We start from the raw sequence: 21,156 nt of genomic DNA, 5'->3' as shown, positions 1-21,156 counted from the left end.
CTGCGCGAACCATCGCGATCCTTGGGACCAGGATAATATTGATGGAGATCGGCGTCGTCGTCAGATGGATTCCCCAGATCGACCAATAGCCGCTCCAACTTACGGAAGCGTGGGTTTCCTGACGGCGGGTGCGACGGCGGGAGCTACGGCGGGTGCGACGGCGGGAGCTACGGCGGGAGCGACGGCGGGAGCGACGGCGGGAGCTACTGCCGGGGTCGGTGCTGGGGTCGGAGGGTTGTAATCCTCGATCACGTCCGTGGCCTCAGCTGCTGCCGGGGGACGGCTTCCAGGGCTCTGCCTTGCGTCGAGGGGTCTTCCGCGGCATTTCCCGCGGGTTTCTCTTGTGGTGCATCATCGGGTCTTTCCGCGAGCGTTTCGTCTTGCGGTTCGCTGCGGGGCTTCTCCTCTGGTTCAAGAGAGTGGCTGTTGTGAGAATGGGGAATGCCTCTCCGGCTCCCTGCTCGGCTATTTGCAAGGAGAGAGACTCCACCTTTCCATCGGATGAGATTAAATGTCAGAATCGTCAAACAAACCCTTTCCTGGCGCAGGATAGTACTGAGCTTCCTTCTGGTAACCGGCGGCCGGTTGCGGAGGAGCGGGATGCGGGTAGCCGGGAGCGTAGGGATATCCGTAGGGGGAGTAGGCTGCTGGCGCGTAGGGTGCAGGCCTATAGGCCGCGATCTTCCGACACTTCTTTGTAGGTTTTTGAGGAGCGGCGTAGGGGTTCGCACCGTAAGCTGACGGCGGGTTCCCATATGGTGGCGCTTGGTAGGGTTGAGGACCGTAGCTGGGTGGGGGAGGTGGACCATAGAGAGGCGGGGGAGGCGGACCGTAGTTCTGTTTCGGAGCAGGGACGGGGTGAGGAGGTGCGGCGGGCGGCGCGTACTTGGGCTTCTCGTAGGTTGGTTTCGGTGCGGGTTCGTAGGCTGGTTTCGGTGCGGGTTCGTAGGCTGGTTTCGGCGCGGGCTCGTAGGTTGGTTTCGGCGGTGCTTCGTAGGTGGGTTTCGGCGGTGCATCGTACGTTGGTGCCGCCGGGGCTTCATAGGCCGGTTTCGGGGCGTACACAGGTTGTGCGCTGATCTCGTACGAGGGCTGAGGCCCTGCTTTATACGCCGTTTGTGAGCTCGTCGCGTACGCCGGCTTCGCGGCGGGTGCGTATGCAGCCTGCGCGGGTTGACCGTACCTAGGCTTGGGAGCAGCTCCGTAAGGGGGACTCTGACCATGTGGTGGCGGATATACCGGTTCTGGTCCGCAGTCGTAGTACTCTTCGCCTGTGTATTCCTGCGGTGCTTGGGGGCCATATGCGGGAGGAGGCGGACCACCGTATGGGGGCGGTGGCGGGCTACTGTACGCAGGGGGATTCCCGTATTTGGGTTTGGGAGTGTATCCGTAGGATGGTGGAGGCCCATAAGGATTGGGAGCGGGGTAGCTCGGGGGTGCATACGCCGGTTCGGGTTGGTATGGCTTCTGGTAAGCGTACGCCACACCTCCGTACAGCACAGCCTGATAAATTGGACCCGGGACATACGCAGTCTGACCATAGGGGCTGGAAGGGATGATACGTCGATAATCTCGGAGCGCGGTCGACGGAATCTACCGATCGGGGATCTCGAAGGCTGCCAGCTTCTGACTTCTCGATATGAATTCTCAATTCGTGCCATTTAGCGGCTCGCTGAAACTTCTGCTGCCATCGGAATCTCGCGGAGGAAAGGAAAATCGGACCACCAACTAATCAAGACACCGAGCAGAAGCGGAGCTCATTTCCTCCCGCTTGTCTGAGTGGATCCTATTGCGCCGAGTAGGACTCGCCATCTCTCGATCGATATAAAGAAATGGATACATGCTTCCCAATACGACTCATGCTCCTTTATGACTCTTTATGATGAGCGAGATCCGAGATCCGAGCGAGGAAAAACGCAAGAAAGATTTCGAGCATCGAAATGCAGAAACACTCACCTTCCACCGGATCGATCCTCCGCCCCGTCGGGAAGAGCATGGTGAGCAGCAGAGTCCTCGGAGTTTAGTCCATCTTCGATCGGCGCCTCGGTCCTCCTCGCTGCTGCTGCTGCTGCATCATCGTCTCTGGAACTGGACACCTTGCAAGCTGAAGTTTGGAGCGATTTCTTTCCTTTCCGAGACCCGAATTAAGACCAAGGTTTCGGGATTTAGGTTTTCGTGTGACACGAATAACTATCCATCGCACATGAGAAATCGAATTTGCATCGTCGATTAGGACATATTGGAGCAACGCGTGAAATGAGATCCGGGGATCTTTGGTCACGTCACATGTAGCACTCACTTCAAGGGGGCCGCGGAGCTGAGTCCCGCGAGGAATAGAACCGCGAGCGACACTCTTGAGACCAGCATGGCGAATGCTCTCCAATCATGACTGACAATATCATGTTTCAGTCTCCAGGCGTTCTTCTGTACCGATGCGCGTTTCCAGAACAGGTGATCATGCCCAGTCAGCGGTCAGCTATCGAGATCGTGTCTCGAGCGGTAGTTGTAAAACGACCCGGAAAAACCGTAGCGGAACCCAGTACGTGTGCAGCAGATTGCATCGTCCAGAGCATAATTGTTCTTGAGCGGAACTTCCAGGCATCCCCATCTCTGCCCTCCCCTCTATAATGTTCAACGCTGCCAGCACTCGCTTCTTAATGAAGAGGGCTGAGAAGTTCCTACCTCAGGGGGAGGCAATCTCCTGCCGTGTATCTCGAGCTCGACGGCTCGGGACGAAAATGTCCGGGGACGATAGCCTTATATTACCGGATCGCGTCGAAACAAAATTTCCCTCAGAATAGTCAAATCAGGGCTGAAATCGTGGCATCGCGGGAATCCCGCGGAGCCAGTCGGCCGAGCGGGGCATTAGAATTTCTGACAGCGAGATGGGAATAGAGGCTACACAGTAGACTGACTTCTTGAACATCCATCGATTCCGAAATTCCCCGATGCGCCCCTGCCTCTGCTAGGCGAACTCGGAACCTCGAGGCTTGCCCGCTGGATGAGTTCAGTTGCGACATAAGAAGATACGTCAGTTTCGTCCGTTATGTCAGCGTTTTCCTCCTCAGCGAATCGTATATAAAGACATTGGAGGTCACCCGAGGGTTGCGTTTTTCAGAAAAATAGCGATGGAAGTTCAATTGATTCCATTGAACGGTTCGAAAACATGTAATGAAATGATCGCTTTCGATGCCCGCTCTTCGTCCCCATGTCCGCGAGGACATCGCCTCTTTTCGGTAGGAAAATGTCCTCTCATATCGCGACTCTCTTAAGAGGGAATGAGGTCCTTCTGGCTCGGGCCGCATAATTCATGGAAGTGAATAGACCGTCTTCAGAAAAAGATGTATACATTTAATTCTTTAATATAATAGTTCATTTGGGTAAGCATCGTTGCTGACGACGCTCGTCACAGGCTCAATAAATACAATATCGTACTCAACAATAGGAATATAGAGATTTTTGGTATTTGTTCGTTCACTGGAATCCAACTTCTCGAAGAAAAATGAACCCAGCGGTCTAGTTTGATCACGAGTTGTAGATTTTGTGGACGCCACGCTTGTGTTCGAGCAGCGTATCCGATCTCCCGAAGGCCTTCCCACAGAGATCGCATACGTACTCTGCTTTGCCGGAGTGGATTTTTTTGTGACGCGTCATCACACTGTGTAACCGGAAAACCTGAAACGAGACAACGACGCCTCTTAGTGGAAAAGAAATCTACTGATCTCAATATTTTACTATAAGCTGCTGATATTTCAAGCGATGAGGCTCCAATACATAGGTTGGGATTTTCCTCCTCTTGGACAAACCTTGTGGCACACCGGGCAGGGGAATCCATCCGGACTGGTGGTGGTTTCTACCACCTTAGATCGCGAATGTAGGTTTTTGGCTTCGAGGCGGGCGAACGGCAAGAAGTGGCTCAACAGTATTTCTGGTCGCAGGATTCCTTCACCCAGGAGCCCGTGTTCCAACAGCTCGGCCGCTGAATTACGAGATCGATTTAGTCGTTTGCGCTTCAGAGAAGACCGTAGGTTGGAAACGGTCAAGCCCGTCCCAGTTTTCCGAGCTTCCAATCGACTTGTGTGAACAAAGAAGTGCATCAATAGGTGCGAGCCCGAAAGAAAGTATTTGTGACACCTCGGGGTGCAGGCCAGAAGCGGAAACAACTCGTGAGGGTGTGGTCGGCTGCAATTGAATCAAGGCGAGTTTTGTGATTTTATTCATTTGGTTGGGTGATCGTCCAGCAATACGCTCAGCTGAGCACTCCACGCTAGTGGTCCCGTAGTCCCGCGGACAGCGACGATTGGCATCGACGATCTGAAACGGAGACAGCTAGTTACTTGGCACGCTGCGCAAACCCTAAGTCGTATCTCATAGGATCATTCTAGGAGCTCGCAGCTGATCGAGAACATATCATTGGAAGAAAAACTCCACATACTTTGTATACCGACCCTTTATTATAGAATGGAGATCCCCATAGAATGTGATACGGCTGATATTCTTTTTTTTTCATATATATATGTACACAATTTTTTTCCTTTCATTACACTCTGTCCATTAGAACACCTCTAAATAACTTTTTGCCCTCGGTTGAATTTTCCCCACGTTTTCTCTATTGTCGGGCCACGGTCTCGGGCCTTGTTCAATAGACGGAAAAAAATCACGCATAAATAGAATCATCTTTTCTTTAGATTTAATTTAACTAGTGCCTCGAGTCTCAAGCTGTTACCCATTGGTTCCCACGCCTAGAAATTGGTAAACCCTCCCCGCCCGCCTCTACTGTTTCGATTACAATACATGTATACAGCTTTTTCGGTAGCCAGGACATTAGTAGAGGACCGCTCCCTGCAGTCCTTTCCTCTCTTCCTCTCGTAGATTCTTTTAATGAAAGTCGGTGGTGGCCACCAGTGGCTCGCGCGATCGACCGATCGATCGATCCTTTCGTTGATCGATCAATCAATCAACAAAGTCTTCGTTGGGAGACGGGTTGGAGTCAGCTGCTCGGTCAGTCGATTCAATGGGGGAGAGTGGTGGGGACCACTCACACTAAAACTTATAGTCTGCGTCGGCCATCTCGATGGCCCACCGGAATTTGTCCCTCTGAGTTTTATTGTAGACTTTGTCAATGGGAACGTCCCACTTCTTGCACCACGCGACGGAAATGCGAGGATCGAGGTAGTTGAGCTTGGACGTGCCCAACGCAATCTGTTTGTTTTCCTCGCGATCAGTCGCTTGTACATGGAGCCTCTTCAACTGATCTTCGAGAGCGTGAAGGCGTTTTTGCTTTTTGTCGGCTGTGGCCTTATCACCGCTTCGTTTGGCGTCTTTGAATTCGCGTTTCACCTGCAAATCGCACGCACTCAATCAAAAACCCATCGCGAACGGAAAAAATCATACTCTGCAATACTGTTGCTCGTGGAAGGAACATTCGGAAGAAATTCTTCTGGAAAAAGCGTTTCGAAGCGAGCTTGATGGAAGGTTACCCTCAGAATCGGTGGTGCGACCCACCGAGTCACTCAAGCGACTGATTTCGGTCGGTTTTTTCTCTACTTACGTCCGCGATTTGGTCTTGCTTCTCGTCGATTTTCTTCTGCAAGTTCTCCATGCTCTTCTCGAATGTCTTGGGTACGGCACGCTGATGGTTACAGAGAACGGCTACAGCGCGGTTAGCCCGATTGTAGGCCAAGAGTTTTTCTGGAATGCTCATGTCGGCATCGGTCAGCTTGTCCAGCTGTTCTTGCAGTGTTTTCGAGGCGTTGTACGTACGGAACACCTGGGTCGGAAAGACGTCGGTCACTCATGCGCTCAGCGGAGAACACGTGGTCAGGTCGAGGAATAGAATGACTGACGAGTCAAAAAATCTTGGCACATGTGTCGTGCAGGATCGGGAGGCCGTGAAAAGGCCCGAGCATCGTCACCGAAACACTCACCTTCGCTGTGAGACCTTCCATGAGTTCGTTGAGATGCTTGTTCAGAATACTTGTGTTGAGTCGATCGAAGAGATCGTCGCCGGGTTTCTTATTTTCACAGAATATTCTAAGGTTCTTGAAAACCCGCTTTTCTACAGGTACCCAGTTCTGGTAGCGAATCGAATCTTTACCAAGGAAATCAAACTCCACAACGTTCTCCTTGTCTTCCCATTCGTCGTGGAGCCGAACGTGCTCAACACGAAGCGAGCAACAACCGACAGTGTCGGCCTGCTCGTCCGCGTCTTTTTCGTTTCCGGCACGAAGAGCTAATTTGTCTATGAAGTACAGTGCCACGGCTCTTTGACGGACTCGCATCTCTTTCGACTTCCAGTCGCTCTGATAGTTCTCCCGGATTTTCTTGACGCAGCTCTTCAGTAGACGTGCCGTTTCGTATTTCTGGAAGTCTTTCTCCCCCTTCAGCTTCGACGAAGGGTTCAGCATGATGTACTTGTTGTTGCCGAGCACGTTCTCGGTCCAACAGCAGAGCCACGTGACGGTGTTATCGTGTCGTACTTCCTTCCACCGATGGCCTGGCGGTGGTTTAGGAACGGGCGCACCCTTACTGATGTTGATAATTACGTCTTCGGGCTGCGTGCGTCTCTTGAGCCTTCCCATCTTTGGATGTTCGCCTCGACCTCGGAACAGACCGGGAGGCTCAATTTTGAAGTTACCGATTCTCTGCTTGTGGCCGTCGATAATGCAGATGCCGTATTCTTTCTGCAAAGCCTCGTTCATCTTCTTCTCCTCGAGCTTTTCCTCTTTCGATCTGTTCTTCCGCTCTTCGGTCTTCTCTTTAAAGTAGTTGGCCATATGAGTAAAGTCACATTTCTTCAGGTCGGTGATGGTTTCCTTTTCGTGAGCTGTCATGCTCTTCCGCCAGTCTTGGAAGAAGTTCGAATTGAACGACTCCTTCTGGGTATAATCGTGGTCTAGCATTCGAGCGTAAAAAGTGGCGATCTCTTCGGCCTCGAGTGAGAGTTTCATCTTTTTCCCATTGTACAGGAAGGGGACATTCGCGGGCAAGGCCTCGTAGTCTGGAGCAAACACGGGGCCCTTGTGCTCCAAAGTGTTCCACTTGACGCCCTCAGGCTACAATGAAATGGAAAGAAGAATACTGTTGGAGTCGTATGATTCAAATTGAGAACTGTTCAGGAGATCGTTCGCTCAAGGCGAGACGCCAGCGGCATCGAATGCCTGTTCCCGAAAATCGACAATCGATGTTGCGGCACGGAAGATTTCCGAGAATTCCCCCGCCCCCACGCTTCCCCCCTCCGATTAAGTTCCTTCTCTCGGAAATTTTTATCGATAATTTCGCAGTCACCTTTTTCTCCTCTTCCCACCACTTCCATACGTCTTCCTCGTCCTCCGTCTTTTTCTTCTTACGGGGAGACTCGGATTCGCCGGACTCTCTCTTGACTGCAATGAAGAAAACACTCACCGTAACGAAGGCTGTCGTTCCGAAAGGCACCACAATGAGTCATCATCGAATCACTGAATTCACCGATATGTGTATCCAGTTATTAGGATCAGTTACGTTTGAGTTCCCATTGTGAACCGTGCAGAATTCAGAGCCCGAGAAGGAGGCCATTCTTTCGCGCACTTTCACTCGGTATTAGCATGATAGTCATCACAGTATACAACACTGTCATCGTTGCCAACTTGGCCACCACTGCGGAAATTCCGTGAAGCTATCGAACGTTCGAACCACCGATGACCTCTGGCTCAGAAGGCTCCGAGGAGCGTCGAAGAGATCCGGAACCAGCGTCTTCTCGAGACTTAGAGCTAACATGGTAAGTCGCCGTCGGGGAATCAAAACAACTGACGTAGATCACAGCTCAGACGGACTGAATGACTGACTGTTTGACTGACTACTGCTGGTGCAGCTACTGCTGCTCCTCATGGTAGAGGGCTTTGTGGCCACTCCAGCGTCTCAACCTTGATCAGTCGAATGGAACCAAGCGAAGTGCTCCAGTCAGAAACAGGCTGCGTCTTCTTGCCAATGCTGTCGACTCCCGGCGGGCCGTGCCAGCAAACCAGGCAGGCAGCAAGGCAGTAAGGCTGGCAAGCAAGCGGGCGAGCAAGCAAGAAAACTGTCCGACCGTCCGTCGGCACGGCCAGGCGCTCGCTGGGCTGGCCGGTCGACGGACCGACCGGCCGGCCGGCGGGTCTGTCTGTCTGTCGGCACTCTGCGCATAGCAAGCGTGACGACAGAGCCACGTAGTCCAACAAACGCGCACACCGTGACTTGCTTACCAGCGGCTGGCCGTGCCCTCCCATCGTTTGAGTGGCTGGCCGGCCGGCTGGTTGGTTGGCTTGCTTGTAGTTTTGCTGGTTGGCTCAGTCGGTCGGTCCAGTTTCCTACAGCATTCAACCATGCATGCACGACGCCCACAACAACAACAAAGTCTACCAACAACAACCAACCCAGTCAAGCCAGCCGGGCAAGATAGCTGATGTCTCAAGACGGCGAGTCACGGTGCCGCTCAAAGACGACGACGACTACGCTCCGGAGCCAGGAGCCACTGATGGCGTGAGTCAGTATGGTGAAGGGACCAACGATCGCTGTCACCTTGATCATCTCCGACGACTTTCTGAGGCATCGAACTCTCCCGACATTCGAAATCTCCTGCCAAGGCCGTTGCAAAGCAAATGGCGCTCGACGTCTGGTCTGTCATGAAGAGGCAAGGCCGTCCATGGCCGACACCGAAGGTCTATGCCATCTCGGGGCCGAGATCGAGTTCGATAGGATTTCGGGGTGTATCGATGGAAGCTTCACGATTTTCCGGTGGATGGCTCTTATGGTATGGGACATAGATGGGGGAGATATTACCTTTCTTCTTCAAAGGTTTCGATGGAGCTTTGGATTGTGGCTGTTTCCGCTTTTTCTTCTTCATGGAACCATCGTCGCTCTCATCGTCTTCGGACTCGTCGGTCTCCTCCTAAAGATGAGGAGAAAGTGATTATTCGTCGATTCTTGTCGATCATCCATCCATCCAACCATTCGTTTCCCCTTACGCTATATCGGATCGGACGCTATTCCAGTGTCGCCGATGAATATGAGCAAACGACTCTAATGTGAATCAAGGCTCCGATCAGGAACAGCCGAGGAGTCGATAATTCTGATACGGCGCGGCGTATTCAGGGCAAAGCGGCAAGAGAGCGTACCTTTCTGATTCTTTTTCTTTTGTATCTTTCAAATTTTACAGCCAGAGGAGTATCCGAGTCGCAACTATCTGAACTGTAACCAGTTTCATTTTCTTTGACCTCGTCTGAATAAGCGTCAGAGCTGTAGTCAACTCGTTCTTCCGTCTCTCGTCTTCCCAGCTTCATGGAATCAAAATGCTTCTGAGAATCGAATCCGTTGATTTCTGAACAAAAACTCTCATGCGCCTCGACGGTCGCGCTCAAAATTCGCGCACGTCGACCCGGACAACACTGACACAGAAATCACGTATGACGATGCCGAGAAGCAGATCGGCTCGCATAAGTTCGTTCCACCTTAACAACATCCCCTCGATTGACAATGAAAGGAAGCAAAGTGGGAGGAATAGATTGGCTTCCGGGAGGGGAACAGTCGAGTCCCGAAAGCCCGTCTGAAAAGGGAAAATTCTCGTGCTCACACTCATTACGTACCTTCTTGCGTTTCAAGGGAACGCTCCTCTTCTTGGACTTTTGAGCCTTCGCTCTGGCAAGCTTGACGGCCAAGGGCTCATCGTCGGAACCGTCTCCGCTCTCGTTGGCTGCTTGCGTTTTGACCCGGGCGAGTTTGGCAGCTAGAGGCTCGTCGTCACTGTCGTCTTCGGGCTCATCCTTGACGTCCTGTGTGCCGTCGTCTGCGTCGGCTTCTTCATCGTCGTCCTCTTCTTTCTTGACCTGGAGGCTCGTGTCGTTAGCCTCGTCGTCATCGTCATCGTCGTCATCGCTGTCTTGAGGCCGGCCAGACTGATACTCGTCCTTGGCAACGGTTTCTGAAACCAACGTCATTCGACCCGGAGCTTCCGGTCTCACAGGCGAAGTCGACTCGTCCTTCACGAAGGAGTCGGTATGGTGGTGGTGATGTGAGTACTGATTGTTGTGGTTTTGATTGTTCAGGTGATGATGGTTGCTCTGTCTGCTGTCGACATGATCCACTTCCATGGAGTCGATCTCCGGCGTTTCGTGATTGGCTCCGTTGTTGAGAGTAGCGTTTTGCTGCTCCTTCTCACGACGTTCACGCTCTTTGCGCTCCTTGCGCTCTCTGTCTTTCTCGCGACCGGAGGACGACGAGTGACGATCCTTGTGGTGATGAGATGAGGACGAGTGTCGATCCTTGTTGTCGGACGACCGGTGGCTCGACGAGTGGCGATCCTTGGTCTTCGACGAGGACGACGACGTCGAGTGATGCTTACGATCCTTGTCAGAGGACGAGCGGTGCTTCTCCTTATCAGATCTGTGCTTCTCCTTGTCGGAACGTGGTTTGTCCGACTTATCCTTATCGCCATGATGCTTCTCCTTTTCACGGTCGGACCTGTGTTTATCCGATTTGTGCTTGTCCGATGTTCGATGACGATCTTTCGACGAGGAGTGATGTGAAGATGATGACCGATGGTTGTCCTGCAATGAGTTTGTCGAGTGTGAGTTGAAATGTCCAAGCCGAGGAGTTATGACGGAAGCGCAACGCTCCGAAACGAACCTTGTCTTTGGACGACGAATGATGGGAAGAGGATGAATGTTTTTTCTTGTGCCGGTCTCTGTCTTTCGATGAAGAATGGTGATGCCCAGAGGAAGAATGTCTTTTCTCGTCCTTCTCGGGCTCTTGGGGTTCGCCATTGGCATCTCCGTTCTCTATCGAACCGCCGTTCACATGTCCATTTTCTAAAAACATACGGTATTAGGTTAGAAGTGACCCTGCACTCTTTCTCGGCGCGAGCGGCTCGAACCAGGTGAACAGCGGTGCTGCGTTGCATTCCGGAGGCCTAATTGCCTCCGGCATTGGATTCCTCGCTCCGCCCCGAAATCGGGGATTTAGCCGGGTAGAACAAGATTCAGAATGTCCGAACAGAGAGCGGAGCTCATTTGTTCTAAATCCCAACGATTGTGGTGTACATGGATAATGATCGTAATTCGCGGCAGTCGTCGCGCTCAACAGCGGAATTCGGGAACATTTCGTTCACGAACCCTTCATCCGGCATTCGGAAGGGGTCACTAACCGTCATCGCGACAATTCAACAACAGGAGGGTCTCACACATTGGCCGAACAATTCATCGCTCACTCGGTCAGTTGAAAGAATTCCGAGAGGAGCTGGGGACCAAGTGTTTCATGTCGCTCGCAATCTCACATCAGAGGGAAGAGGTTCTCGGTAAATATCCAGTCAACCCGCTTCGCTATGTGTGCCTCCTTTGGATAATGAAAAACGCACAGATTTCCGAAAGAGATGAGAGAATACGCACCTTTGCGTTCCACCGCGGTCTCACTTGAAGCCTGGAAAGAGAGAAAGAAAGATCTTTCCGTGAATTTTTAAGAAGTGTGTTGAAGTTCGATTCTTGGAGGAAATAATCGATTCCCAGAATAATTTCGACAGCTGGAATTATCTGAAGCGAGTCGCATAACTGCCATCGCTCCAGCTAAGCTTAACGGTCTTTCGCCTCGAGATAGAGTTACCATGTTTCCGTCGGCGTCTCGTCGAATTTTTCAGGGCTCTCACTGTTTCTCGAGGTTCTTCATATATCACCTCCCCTCACTGGTGAAGATCAGACGTAAGGCAAATGATATCCTCAATGAAAAAAATACGCAAATTGTAGCAACATTCTCGAACTCAAGCAGCGAAAAGCTGCGGGAACAAGACCGGCGATTCGTTCACGGCGAATTAAATGCCCCTCCAGAAACGAGCCGGTGGTTTCAGAAGCAACGGTTCTTCAGCCGTCATCACACACACCCTTCAAGCCATCATCGGAATTCGCACGGAGATCATCGCGCGAAACATCGAGAGCAGATCGTTCCGCGGACTCTTTCATCGGAGTTTCTCGAAATCTAGAGCCGAAGTACGAGTCAGCTGAAGTTGAGAAGTTTATTTCCCATGCCGGCCGGTGGCGTTAAGCCTAACCGGGGGAGTGCCTCCCGATATGTGCAGCTCGACTCCGATTGCAGAGTTTGGAACGAGAAGCAGAAGTCCAAACGCATTCCGCGACGGAGGCCCATTCGGGAAGATTCTCGTGCAAAGCCACACACTCCGCGTCGAGAGCCGGCTTCCTTGGAAAATCACTTCTAGCTCAATATGCTTGTGTTCTCGGGAAGAGTCCGGGCTGGCAAGAGAGATATGCTCACACGTTTCGGACTCCGGTCTCATGACCGTCAGTGCTTATTCAGGCTACAGTCGACATATCTGAATGCTGGCACGAATGCTTCACACACGGGTACCGACTGAGAGAACAGTTCGTTGGAGTAAAGCCTCGCTCTTGCGTACGGCACCAACACACACACATGATGGTTGGGGACTTGGAAATTTTCCGCAAAATCACTGTTGTTAACGGTGGCAACACATTCGTCCCGACCACCGAATGCCTCGACCGGCAATTATTTTCCAATAAAACAGTAAGCATCAGAGCATTCAGTGCGCTATCTAAGTTCAGCGAGCTTCACGTTTAGGCTTAGACTCGGCTGGGGACGTTCGAACTTGGAGAATCCACCTCGCTCCGAGAATCAGAATCGCTCGAATCTCATGGATTCTCGCGGTTCAAGCGAATGTTTCACGGCTATCTCGGCTCGGGAGACCGAACTGAGGAGTTTCCACGAGAAGTTTCGGCGAAAACAGCTCAGCAAGGCTCCCTGCCCAGGTAATGCGAACGACGGGACTTAGAAATTCGTCGGGACATAGGCTTTGAGGGCACATGGCTCAGCAGTCAGGAGTCGTTTCCAGTGGCAGGGAAAAATACCAGTGACGAAAAACTCACCTGGGTCACGTTCTGAGCAGCTTCAACGTCCGCGGACGTCATTTCCAGCTTCGAAATAGCGAAATTTGCGGGTAACAGGTCGATCTTCCACAACGCTTCTTGGCCGACACCGATGTTCAGTGTAGGGTCGTTCGCTCGTCACCAACAGCAGAGCGGCTAGCTAGCTGGTCGACACAACGCTAAGTCCACGCGCATGCGCACCGCTTTGGGGTCTCTGTATAATACAAGACACCAGCTCGCACACACACTCAACTTGACCGGAGATTCGATTCGAGCGCTGAGACAACGAATTTGTTCTGTACTTGAGCGTATGCTTGGATACTCAACGATTTGACTGATGCCGAGTCCGCGGAGCACCCGTTAAAGTTGAAGCATAAAGACGAAAAGAAGCGTTCACTGCTGATGAGAGAGTGAATACAATGATGATGATGATTCTTGCTGAGAGTCCCAGCGCGACCGGGCGATACCGTCCTGAGGATTCTCTCCCCGGCTTTTCAACTCGATTCCACAATGCCGTGATCCAAATCAAAGCCCACAGGATAAGACATTTGACTCGGGAGAGCTCTATAGAGAAGAACGGCCGCTTGGCGAAACTCGGGGAAGGAGGCCAGGTCTCTGTGCGACCGGAGATTAGCCGATGCGGCGATTCTATCTCAAGCGAGGCGGATCCGACTGGCGGCGAGACCTCGCACCAGACCCGCAAGAAACAGGAGGCCTTAACCCTGGAGGGGCATCTATGATTCGCTGGTTCGAGAATACCATCCGGGCCCCGTATAATTGACATTCCAGAGACATCGGTCTCGGACAGCCATCGGTATGTATGCGAGAGTCCGTTCGCCCGAAAAAGTCGCTTCATGAGATGTCGTAGTTGCTCGTGCCGTTTGTGAACTTCCTCTGGTCCGTACCGACTTCTAGATGGGTGATCCAGTTCACATGTTCAGGAGCGACCGTGAGACCTCATCTACGAGCCTTTGCGAACATGTTTTCGCCTGTTTCAGCTCATTTCCGATGGGATAATACTGCTGACCTGGACATGAGTTTCATCCGATGTTTCCGATGACGGTACTCTCGAAGTTTCTCATCATTTCACAGCTTGGCTCATCTGCGGAACAGTCCGGGAGCGGGGCAGCTCCGTATTCCTCCCTTTCGCTCTTTCAGCTCGTATTGCATAGGCACTGCTGTGGAACCTCTGGGGTCAGCGGAAGCTTTCTGGGTCGAGCTCGACCAGCGAAGAGGAGTTCAATGTGCTGCGCTCCATTCAAACTTCCGCCACTTGGTGGCTACCGAGTCCCGGAACCGGATGAGCATACATCACTGCATAAGCCTGAAAGAAATTCTTTCCTCTCGGTGCCCATCACGCTTCAAAATACGAGCTCTCTCCGCTCGCTGGAAGAGTAGGATCAGTGAAGGCCTATAGATGCGCGAAGTTGGCTGAAAACTTCTACGCTGTACTGAGAGATTCGAATGATATCATCGACTCGGCTCTGAGAGGACTACCCCGAAGGCTGAATGCTGGGGACCTAGAATCGCCGCTCTGATCTGAATGGCCTCTCTCATTGAATGTTCAGAGCAAGAGTCAGTAGGAGGCATGCGAGTCTTCGCACCGAGTTGAAGTCAAGTCCAATTTATGATGTTGCTCGGGGTTTAGGGTCTACAGAGAGCGTTCGACCCGATTATCATATGACTCTGGACTTCATTTCCGATGGGCAGAAGGAAACCGAGGATGGAGTTCTCTCGAGAAACCGACATTGCGCTTTCATGGAAGATCACTCGCTACCTAATTGAGAACTACTTAGTCAAGTGATCGGATAATAAGTCGGTGTCGGTTCAGACCTGGTTTATGCTCAGCAAGATCTCAATGCTTATGAGTCATGAGCTCGTACTATGCGGGGAGAACTCATCGCTGGTGCCCAGTCCGATGAGATATGCCTGAGCCGTGATATGACACAAATCTTGAATACTCCGGTCTGGACTCATCACCGACGGGATCACGCCGCGGGAGGGGCTAGAACACAATATTCTACATGAATGAGATCAGTTGTGAATTTTTTCGATTCTTGCGATCGCTTTGTAGAAAGACTCCAACGTAGGCGAGAGATTCGCCGCTCCTATGGCTTTCTCCGCGGACATCTCGGGGCGTCCGCGAACGGTTTTTGTAACGGCTGATAATAGGTTCCGCGTCTTCAATGCGATCTCCTGTCGAAAAAACACCGTGGCAATAGCGACATCTTATTGAGCCTTATTATTCCTCTCTGAGTATCAACGATTGATTATCATCGGCTCCCATCACTTCGGAAACCAACCCTTACGACGTCGCCGTCTGACATCCGAGTATTTTCAGAACAGCGACACATGAAGAGCGCGATTTCTTTGTGCGTTTTACAGCGTGATAGGGCTTCTTTGGCGTGAAGCGCGATGACCACTTCAGCAGAGGGCAGAGCTACCCAAAGGTCCATCATATCCATTCGAGTGCCCATGGAAGCGTCCGTAACGCCAGCTAGATAGGTTTTCTTGCCTGAGAACCATGAGAGGCAAACGGAGACTTGATCATCAATTGATTTTCTCCTCTGGACGGTCCGAGGGAGTCAGTTCATGGTTGAGAATCGGCCTCGCGCTTATCAATCGCGGCCATCTGGATTTGAATCCTCCATCGACAGAAATAATATCATCAACTATGGAGCATACCTCTGAGAAAAGAGACATCCGCCTCGGTATTGCCCATGAGAGGATAGGTGTTTTCGAAGGGATTTCGCCTGTGAGACATGAGCGATGCTGCAGCTGCAACCATCTGCTGAAGATCGTCCGCTGAATGATGGTAGATCATTACGCGCAGTTCGAGCAGGAGTGCCGTGTATACGAGAATCGTCTCCGTTTGGAAGGCGCGTATCAACTCTGTTGATGTCGAAAGACCAAATTAGGATTTCGTGGTAGCAGAATGTTCATCGTTGACGATCAGACGGCATGAATATCATTCAGAACATCGCCACTCATGATATGAGCGATGAAATCAACTCTCTCCCATGACGAGAACGTGTTCTATCGACTAAGCACCCATCGTGTGATTATTTTATTATAAGATCATTATATTATCATGACGAGCCTCGGCTTACCTTTAATGGGCACACTCTCGGTAGGTGCTGGCAGGCTCCTCAAGTCGACTGAGAAGCCATTCTCGTTGATGATCTGTTTCGTTTGAGCGACCAGATAAATTCTCAGAAGTTCCGGTGGACTATTGTTCGTCTGATAGCTCTGTAGGATAATCGCTCAGTGTGATCATATTGAAAGTCGCGGCACTATATTCTCTCGAAGATGATTCATTCACGGCGTCGAAGTCCCGATCGCTCACCTCGTTCAGAACACTCAGAAGCCGCCTGTATCTTTGAGGATGGAAAGCGTCCGCCTGCAGCACGACGGTGACCGCGAGGACCCTCGCATTCGTCGAGCCTCGACGGCTGAGCGCGTAAAACCATCCTTCGTCGGTTTGAATCACGATGAATTCGTCAGACTCGAATGCGACCTTCGATTGTATCGAAGTTTTTGTCTGGGCACTGACCGATGGATATGACCATATCCAGAAGATATCCTTGTTCTGATCGATTTCTGCGGGGGAAGTTGGAACTGACTTCTTGAAGCTGGTACACTTAGGAGCGTATTCCTCGGGACTTCCATAGCGAACTTGGTAGCTCTCGTTGACTCACCTAAGATAGCTATAGCTTTGAGAAGCGGTCGGGTCGAGCCCATCTTCGCGCAGCATCCGCTTCAGAACTTCTCGCGCACCATCACCGGTTTGTCGAGAGAGACCGCATAATTTCCGGCATACGACCAAACTGGAGCTTTTTTGGCCCACGAATCTTGATGTTCGCTCTAAGGAAGTCCCTCGACTCTCGAATCGACGTTCGCGAGATCTGTCAACCTATTCCTGCGTGGGAGGAATCATGCTCTGCGTTCATCGTACTGGCAGAGGGGGGAATGATTCCTGCTTGGATGGCGCGCAGACGCAGCTGTGCATCGGAGGGTAGTGTAAACACAGCGGTCACAACAGCGGCTGGATCATCGCTGGTGGATCCATCCTCCAGCTGATTGTTTGTATTCGACGCTGATCTGGTTCACTTATGTTCCCCCGCGAGTTTTACATACTCGAAGCCACGATCCAACCCTTGGCAATGTGAATCCTGGAGTCAGAGTCTTGTGTGAGATATGTCCGAGAGTGAGAATTTGATACAAACCGTGATAAGTACTCTCAACAGGTGAGAACATTTATCACTGTATGTAGAAGAGTTTTCCCGCTGGAAAAAAGCCCTTCATGGCCAGAAGTCTCCCGTTGGAGCCGGTGAGCATGCAGGCGGGATATTGACGTGAGCCAATCGTTCTCGAAGGACCGCTACAAGAGAGTTGTACGGATATACTACTAGAGCCGGAGAGGCACAAGCCAAGTGACCTCGCGTAGTGTCTCGAGGCGACGTACTTTGCACTCAGATATCGTGAACGGCTATCGTGAATCTTCGAACGAGTTTGCTCTCCTTACACGACCGAGATACCGCGCCGGTTCGTCACTCGATGTGAGGAGAGAGAGACGAAACCTTGCAGGCTCCGTCTGGCGAAGACTCAGAGATAGATCCGGAGAGCTTCATTCGCGGAATGAGCCAAGGTGATTCCTTCCATTAGTCATCATCTCCCAGAATGTTCGGGTTACCGCTCCGTTCCCCGAGCAATCACTTATTCGGGACCGGCATTCCGCCGCACACAGCTGATTGGGTGGTGTATTGAATGCTTGACTCTAGGCCAGGGGTGTCGAAGTCAAATCTTCGGCGGGCCATGAAGAAGCACTGGGAGAAGCCGGCGGGCCACATCCAAAGATTTTTTCGACATTATTCTTAATCCACGTTGTTTGAGCGGGGAGATCGGAAAGCTGGAGGGAAACACATATATGTATGTGCATGATGGGTCGCAATTGATTCTCGATTTTTCAGAGTCGACTCGTTCTATTCGTGATTAGAAATTTACAAGTATATGATCCTATGGAATATCTGAGGATCGGCCGCGGGCCACGAGAAAACCCCTCGCGGGCCACCTCTTTGACACCCCTGCTCTAGGCCGTCAGATGCCTCGAGGACTTCTTCGAAGAATGAAAATTCGTCTCTTTCCGGCAACAACCGATGGCGTCGATACTCCGCGATCCATTCCATGGGAGACTGTCGAGTCGAGGACTATGATTGAAGCGAAGAACTCAATGAAAGCTGTCATTCTCTTTCAGGCTTTCGGGCATCCTGCATGAGCCACCCGAGAGCGTAGATCAACCGACATCTGGAGGTATATATTGTGCAGAATATTTGCGCGAAGCAGGAACTAGCTGCAGGATCTCACACAGGAACCATGAGGCGATCGCCTAGAACCTCTCCGCTAAAACCAATATCCCCTGTAAAATTCTATAGTCCCCACAAAGAAGGTACAAGCATGTTTCAACAAAGAGCCTCACGGTCGCGTCGTCAGGCAGCGGAAGTTATCTCGTGGTTATCCTTGATTTCTTCATCGACGAAAAAGCTCAGAAAAAATTATTATCCTCTTGCAAGATTCTGTCGGTCGAAAACATGGCGATGGGCTCGACGACACGAAGATACTCGGGAACGATGTCTTCAACCTGGTCCGGCAGCACAGTGGTCGACTCAAACGCAAAAAAACATCCAACATCCTGGACGCGCTTCACGAGGTAAGCCCTGCGAACTGACACTTGATGAGATGTTTGCCAGTCTTCAAACACTGGGGGAGGGAGGGTGTTCATTCTGGATGCGGCGGAAGGCTGCGGAAGAGAATGTCTGATCAGCTCCGAATTCCTCCAGCGAGCTGTCGGTCCACGCTCCACGGCGGGCGACAGGTCCTTTATGGGTTGTGAATTTCTCCCGAATCAGCGAAATCTGGGCGCCACCATTCGTAATCTGGACGAGAAGGCCGTAAGCGGAACATACGAGAAGGATGGCGATATATTCGTATGTGCAACGCGGTTCGGAGGCGTCAGGTATGTGGGCATTCTCCGAAATTCATCGACTCAGGTGCCGAGGGAGCTCCAATCGAGGCTTTTCCGATTTCTATCGAGTTTCCTCATTCCATAGGATCTACGATACGCGTACCGATCAGACGATCCCGTCAATGTGGTTCAAGCGTGCAAATCCCGAAGAATCCATCACCGAGTGCACGGTTTCGCCTGACGCCCGCTACCTTGCATACTCGATGACCATGGGAGGAAGTGAGTTCGAAATTGAATCCAGATCGCTCCGACGATGTTTCGGTTGAGTTTCAGTACACCGATCGATAGTTGACTAACACTGTACCCCAATCAGTGGTTTTGCAGCCGATGGAAAGAGAAGACGCGCCCGCGAGCTGCTTCCAGCTCGAGGGGCGCCTTGCCGCGAGGAGCTTTGCCGCGTGTCTCAAGTTCGCCCCGTCTAGAGACGAGATAATTGCTGGGTGAGTATCTCCGGGACGGGAATCCTCCGTCAAGAGATGATCCCGCTGTCCAGGGAGACTCACAGAATTTTTCCTTTCTAGCACCACGGACTCAAGTATATTATTTTTCGATCTCAAGTCATTGAAACAGACGCAACAGATAACGACTCAGGCGGGTCGAATCCGTGGACTTGCCCTCGCGGATCCCTACTCGCAGATATTTTATACGGGTATGAGAAACTCTCGACTCTGTCACATTTCGGATGAGACTCATTTCGCGGATTCGTTCAGTTCGAGGGAGTCGAGTCTACAGTCGAGGGACGATTTCAGGCGGCGACGATGGTCTGATCAAAGTTTGGGACCGGCGGACTGTGCAAGGATCAGATAGTCAACCAGTGGGTTACCTCGCTGGTCATAGGAATGCGGTTCTCTTCATCGACTCGAAAAACGACGGCAGATACCTCATATCTTGCAGTCACGACCAATCGATTAAATTATGGGACATTCGAAGCATGACCGATAAGAAAGCAATCCAAGAGAGGAGACCGCTGCAAGGCAGTATTGAGTGGGAGTTGAGATTGGTTCGACCCAACCGGACAGATAGTTGGGCATCTCCTGCTTCCGGCGACGCCAGCGTCCTGACATTCAGGTAAAAGCTCTCCTTCCTCGGATGATCTATTCCTTATCACGAACTCTGTTTCGCAACCATTGCCACTGTGGAATCTATTTTTCGGGAGCTGTGGGTGGAGAATAGAATCGGCTCCCTCCGGTAGCGAGATCGCGACCTGTTTTCTCAGCCGATAGCGATTCTCTTGCAGAACGATTCTCGTCGACGAGACAGAAATTCACTGTCGTTTCTCTCCGATGGCGACAACGGGACAACGCTTCGTTTATGCTGGCTGCCGATCAGGTCGAGTGAAGATATTCGATATCTTGAGCGGGAAACTAGCGATGTCGAACGGTGAATTCGGTCCATACGCCTGTCTCCGTGACGTGTCGTGGCACCCGTACCTTCCAATCATCAAAGCAACCAGGGTAGGTTGGGCTGAGGACTCATCATCAAACTCGGATGGACAGCGGTGCGACTCCAACCAATTATGGAATCTCGTTCACTTTCAGCTCTGCGGCTTCGTGGATGAATATCGGTACTCCGCGGCACCCCAGAAAGTTGTTCCCCACGAATACGACGAAATCTACCGCGAGTCTCCCAACCCTCTATTGGGCTTGTATAGAGATATTGTGCCTGGGAGACGTGTTGGTCAACGTCTTCGATTCTAGGAGCCCAGGGCTCTTCCGTTGTGCGAAGCCCATATTTTACCATTCTTGTGTAGCTGCATGACCACGGATCGAAGCGAGATGGATCACATGCGTCAGCGATCACTATCGATCTGGTCACTTACGCTAGCTGGGACTCATATCTCTCATCCGCGTTTTCTCATACAGATCGTTATATGACCTTCTATTGGAGCAAGCCCTGGAGTTAGAGAAAATACGGTATACCAAGATCATCCGATTGGTGTGCCCTGCGGCATCCAGTGAGGATGAAGGATAGTTCATCGGGGATCGTTCGGGAGCGGGAAAATGCCCTCGAGCAGTACGGCTTTTGTGCCCGGCGGGAATCTCCTTGGTGGGAAAACATGTGACATGTTGTTGGAGCTCAGAACCGTTTTCGACGCGACTGTTCTTGACGCAGGGGTCGACTTCCACAAACCTGTATACCGTTCGCTGTCGGTTCTCCGAAAAAACGCGCCTTCTGAGTCCTAGATTTCTGGATCCCGGGGACTCATGCATGAGTTATAACTTAAACGAGGATAATGAG

At 51.6% G+C, this 21,156-nt stretch overlaps 4 protein-coding genes across 4 annotated transcripts; 1 reads left to right on the top strand and 3 right to left on the bottom strand.

Moving 5' to 3' along the window:
• Nucleotides 1-507: 507 nt before the first annotated feature.
• On the bottom strand, nucleotides 508-1,996 carry LOC108864973 (extensin-like). The gene is made up of 3 exons (XM_018641536.1): nucleotides 1,957-1,996; nucleotides 1,833-1,856; nucleotides 508-1,448 (listed from the first exon to the last, which is right to left on the bottom strand). The coding sequence occupies exons 1-3, from the start codon at nucleotides 1,994-1,996 to the stop codon at nucleotides 508-510; spliced, it is 1,005 nt and encodes a 334-aa protein (XP_018497052.1).
• A 2,439-nt stretch (nucleotides 1,997-4,435) lies between these two features.
• Nucleotides 4,436-13,048, bottom strand: Top1 (DNA topoisomerase 1). Its single transcript, XM_029112951.1, has 11 exons — nucleotides 12,897-13,048; nucleotides 11,608-11,719; nucleotides 11,397-11,427; nucleotides 10,639-10,820; nucleotides 9,600-10,559; nucleotides 9,132-9,311; nucleotides 8,797-8,905; nucleotides 7,288-7,382; nucleotides 5,928-7,055; nucleotides 5,552-5,770; nucleotides 4,436-5,340 (listed from the first exon to the last, which is right to left on the bottom strand). The coding sequence occupies exons 2-11, from the start codon at nucleotides 11,608-11,610 to the stop codon at nucleotides 5,044-5,046; spliced, it is 3,204 nt and encodes a 1,067-aa protein (XP_028968784.1). The 5' UTR covers nucleotides 11,611-11,719; nucleotides 12,897-13,048; the 3' UTR covers nucleotides 4,436-5,043.
• A 1,605-nt stretch (nucleotides 13,049-14,653) lies between these two features.
• LOC100909194 (protein FAM45A) lies at nucleotides 14,654-16,747 on the bottom strand. Its single transcript, XM_003738086.2, has 6 exons — nucleotides 16,595-16,747; nucleotides 16,243-16,496; nucleotides 16,007-16,145; nucleotides 15,582-15,788; nucleotides 15,200-15,411; nucleotides 14,654-15,092 (listed from the first exon to the last, which is right to left on the bottom strand). Exons 1-6 carry the CDS (start codon nucleotides 16,635-16,637, stop codon nucleotides 14,931-14,933), a joined length of 1,017 nt encoding a protein of 338 aa, XP_003738134.1. The 5' UTR covers nucleotides 16,638-16,747; the 3' UTR covers nucleotides 14,654-14,930.
• Nucleotides 16,748-16,926: 179 nt separating this feature from the next.
• LOC100898729 (DDB1- and CUL4-associated factor 11) lies at nucleotides 16,927-20,864 on the top strand. The gene is made up of 10 exons (XM_003738098.1): nucleotides 16,927-17,143; nucleotides 18,151-18,206; nucleotides 18,467-18,603; nucleotides 18,803-18,909; nucleotides 19,004-19,137; nucleotides 19,232-19,358; nucleotides 19,440-19,567; nucleotides 19,668-19,986; nucleotides 20,156-20,372; nucleotides 20,457-20,864. The coding sequence occupies exons 1-10, from the start codon at nucleotides 17,094-17,096 to the stop codon at nucleotides 20,613-20,615; spliced, it is 1,434 nt and encodes a 477-aa protein (XP_003738146.1). The 5' UTR covers nucleotides 16,927-17,093; the 3' UTR covers nucleotides 20,616-20,864.
• The last annotated feature ends 292 nt before the right edge of the window (nucleotides 20,865-21,156 follow it).

This window comes from Galendromus occidentalis, unplaced genomic scaffold (genome assembly GCF_000255335.2).
Source record: "Galendromus occidentalis unplaced genomic scaffold, Mocc_1.1 scf7180000075780, whole genome shotgun sequence".
Taxonomy (NCBI): Eukaryota; Metazoa; Arthropoda; class Arachnida; order Mesostigmata; family Phytoseiidae; genus Galendromus; species Galendromus occidentalis.
The sequence above is the reverse complement of the archived record's forward strand: the minus strand, read 5'-3'. Positions and strand labels throughout refer to the sequence as shown.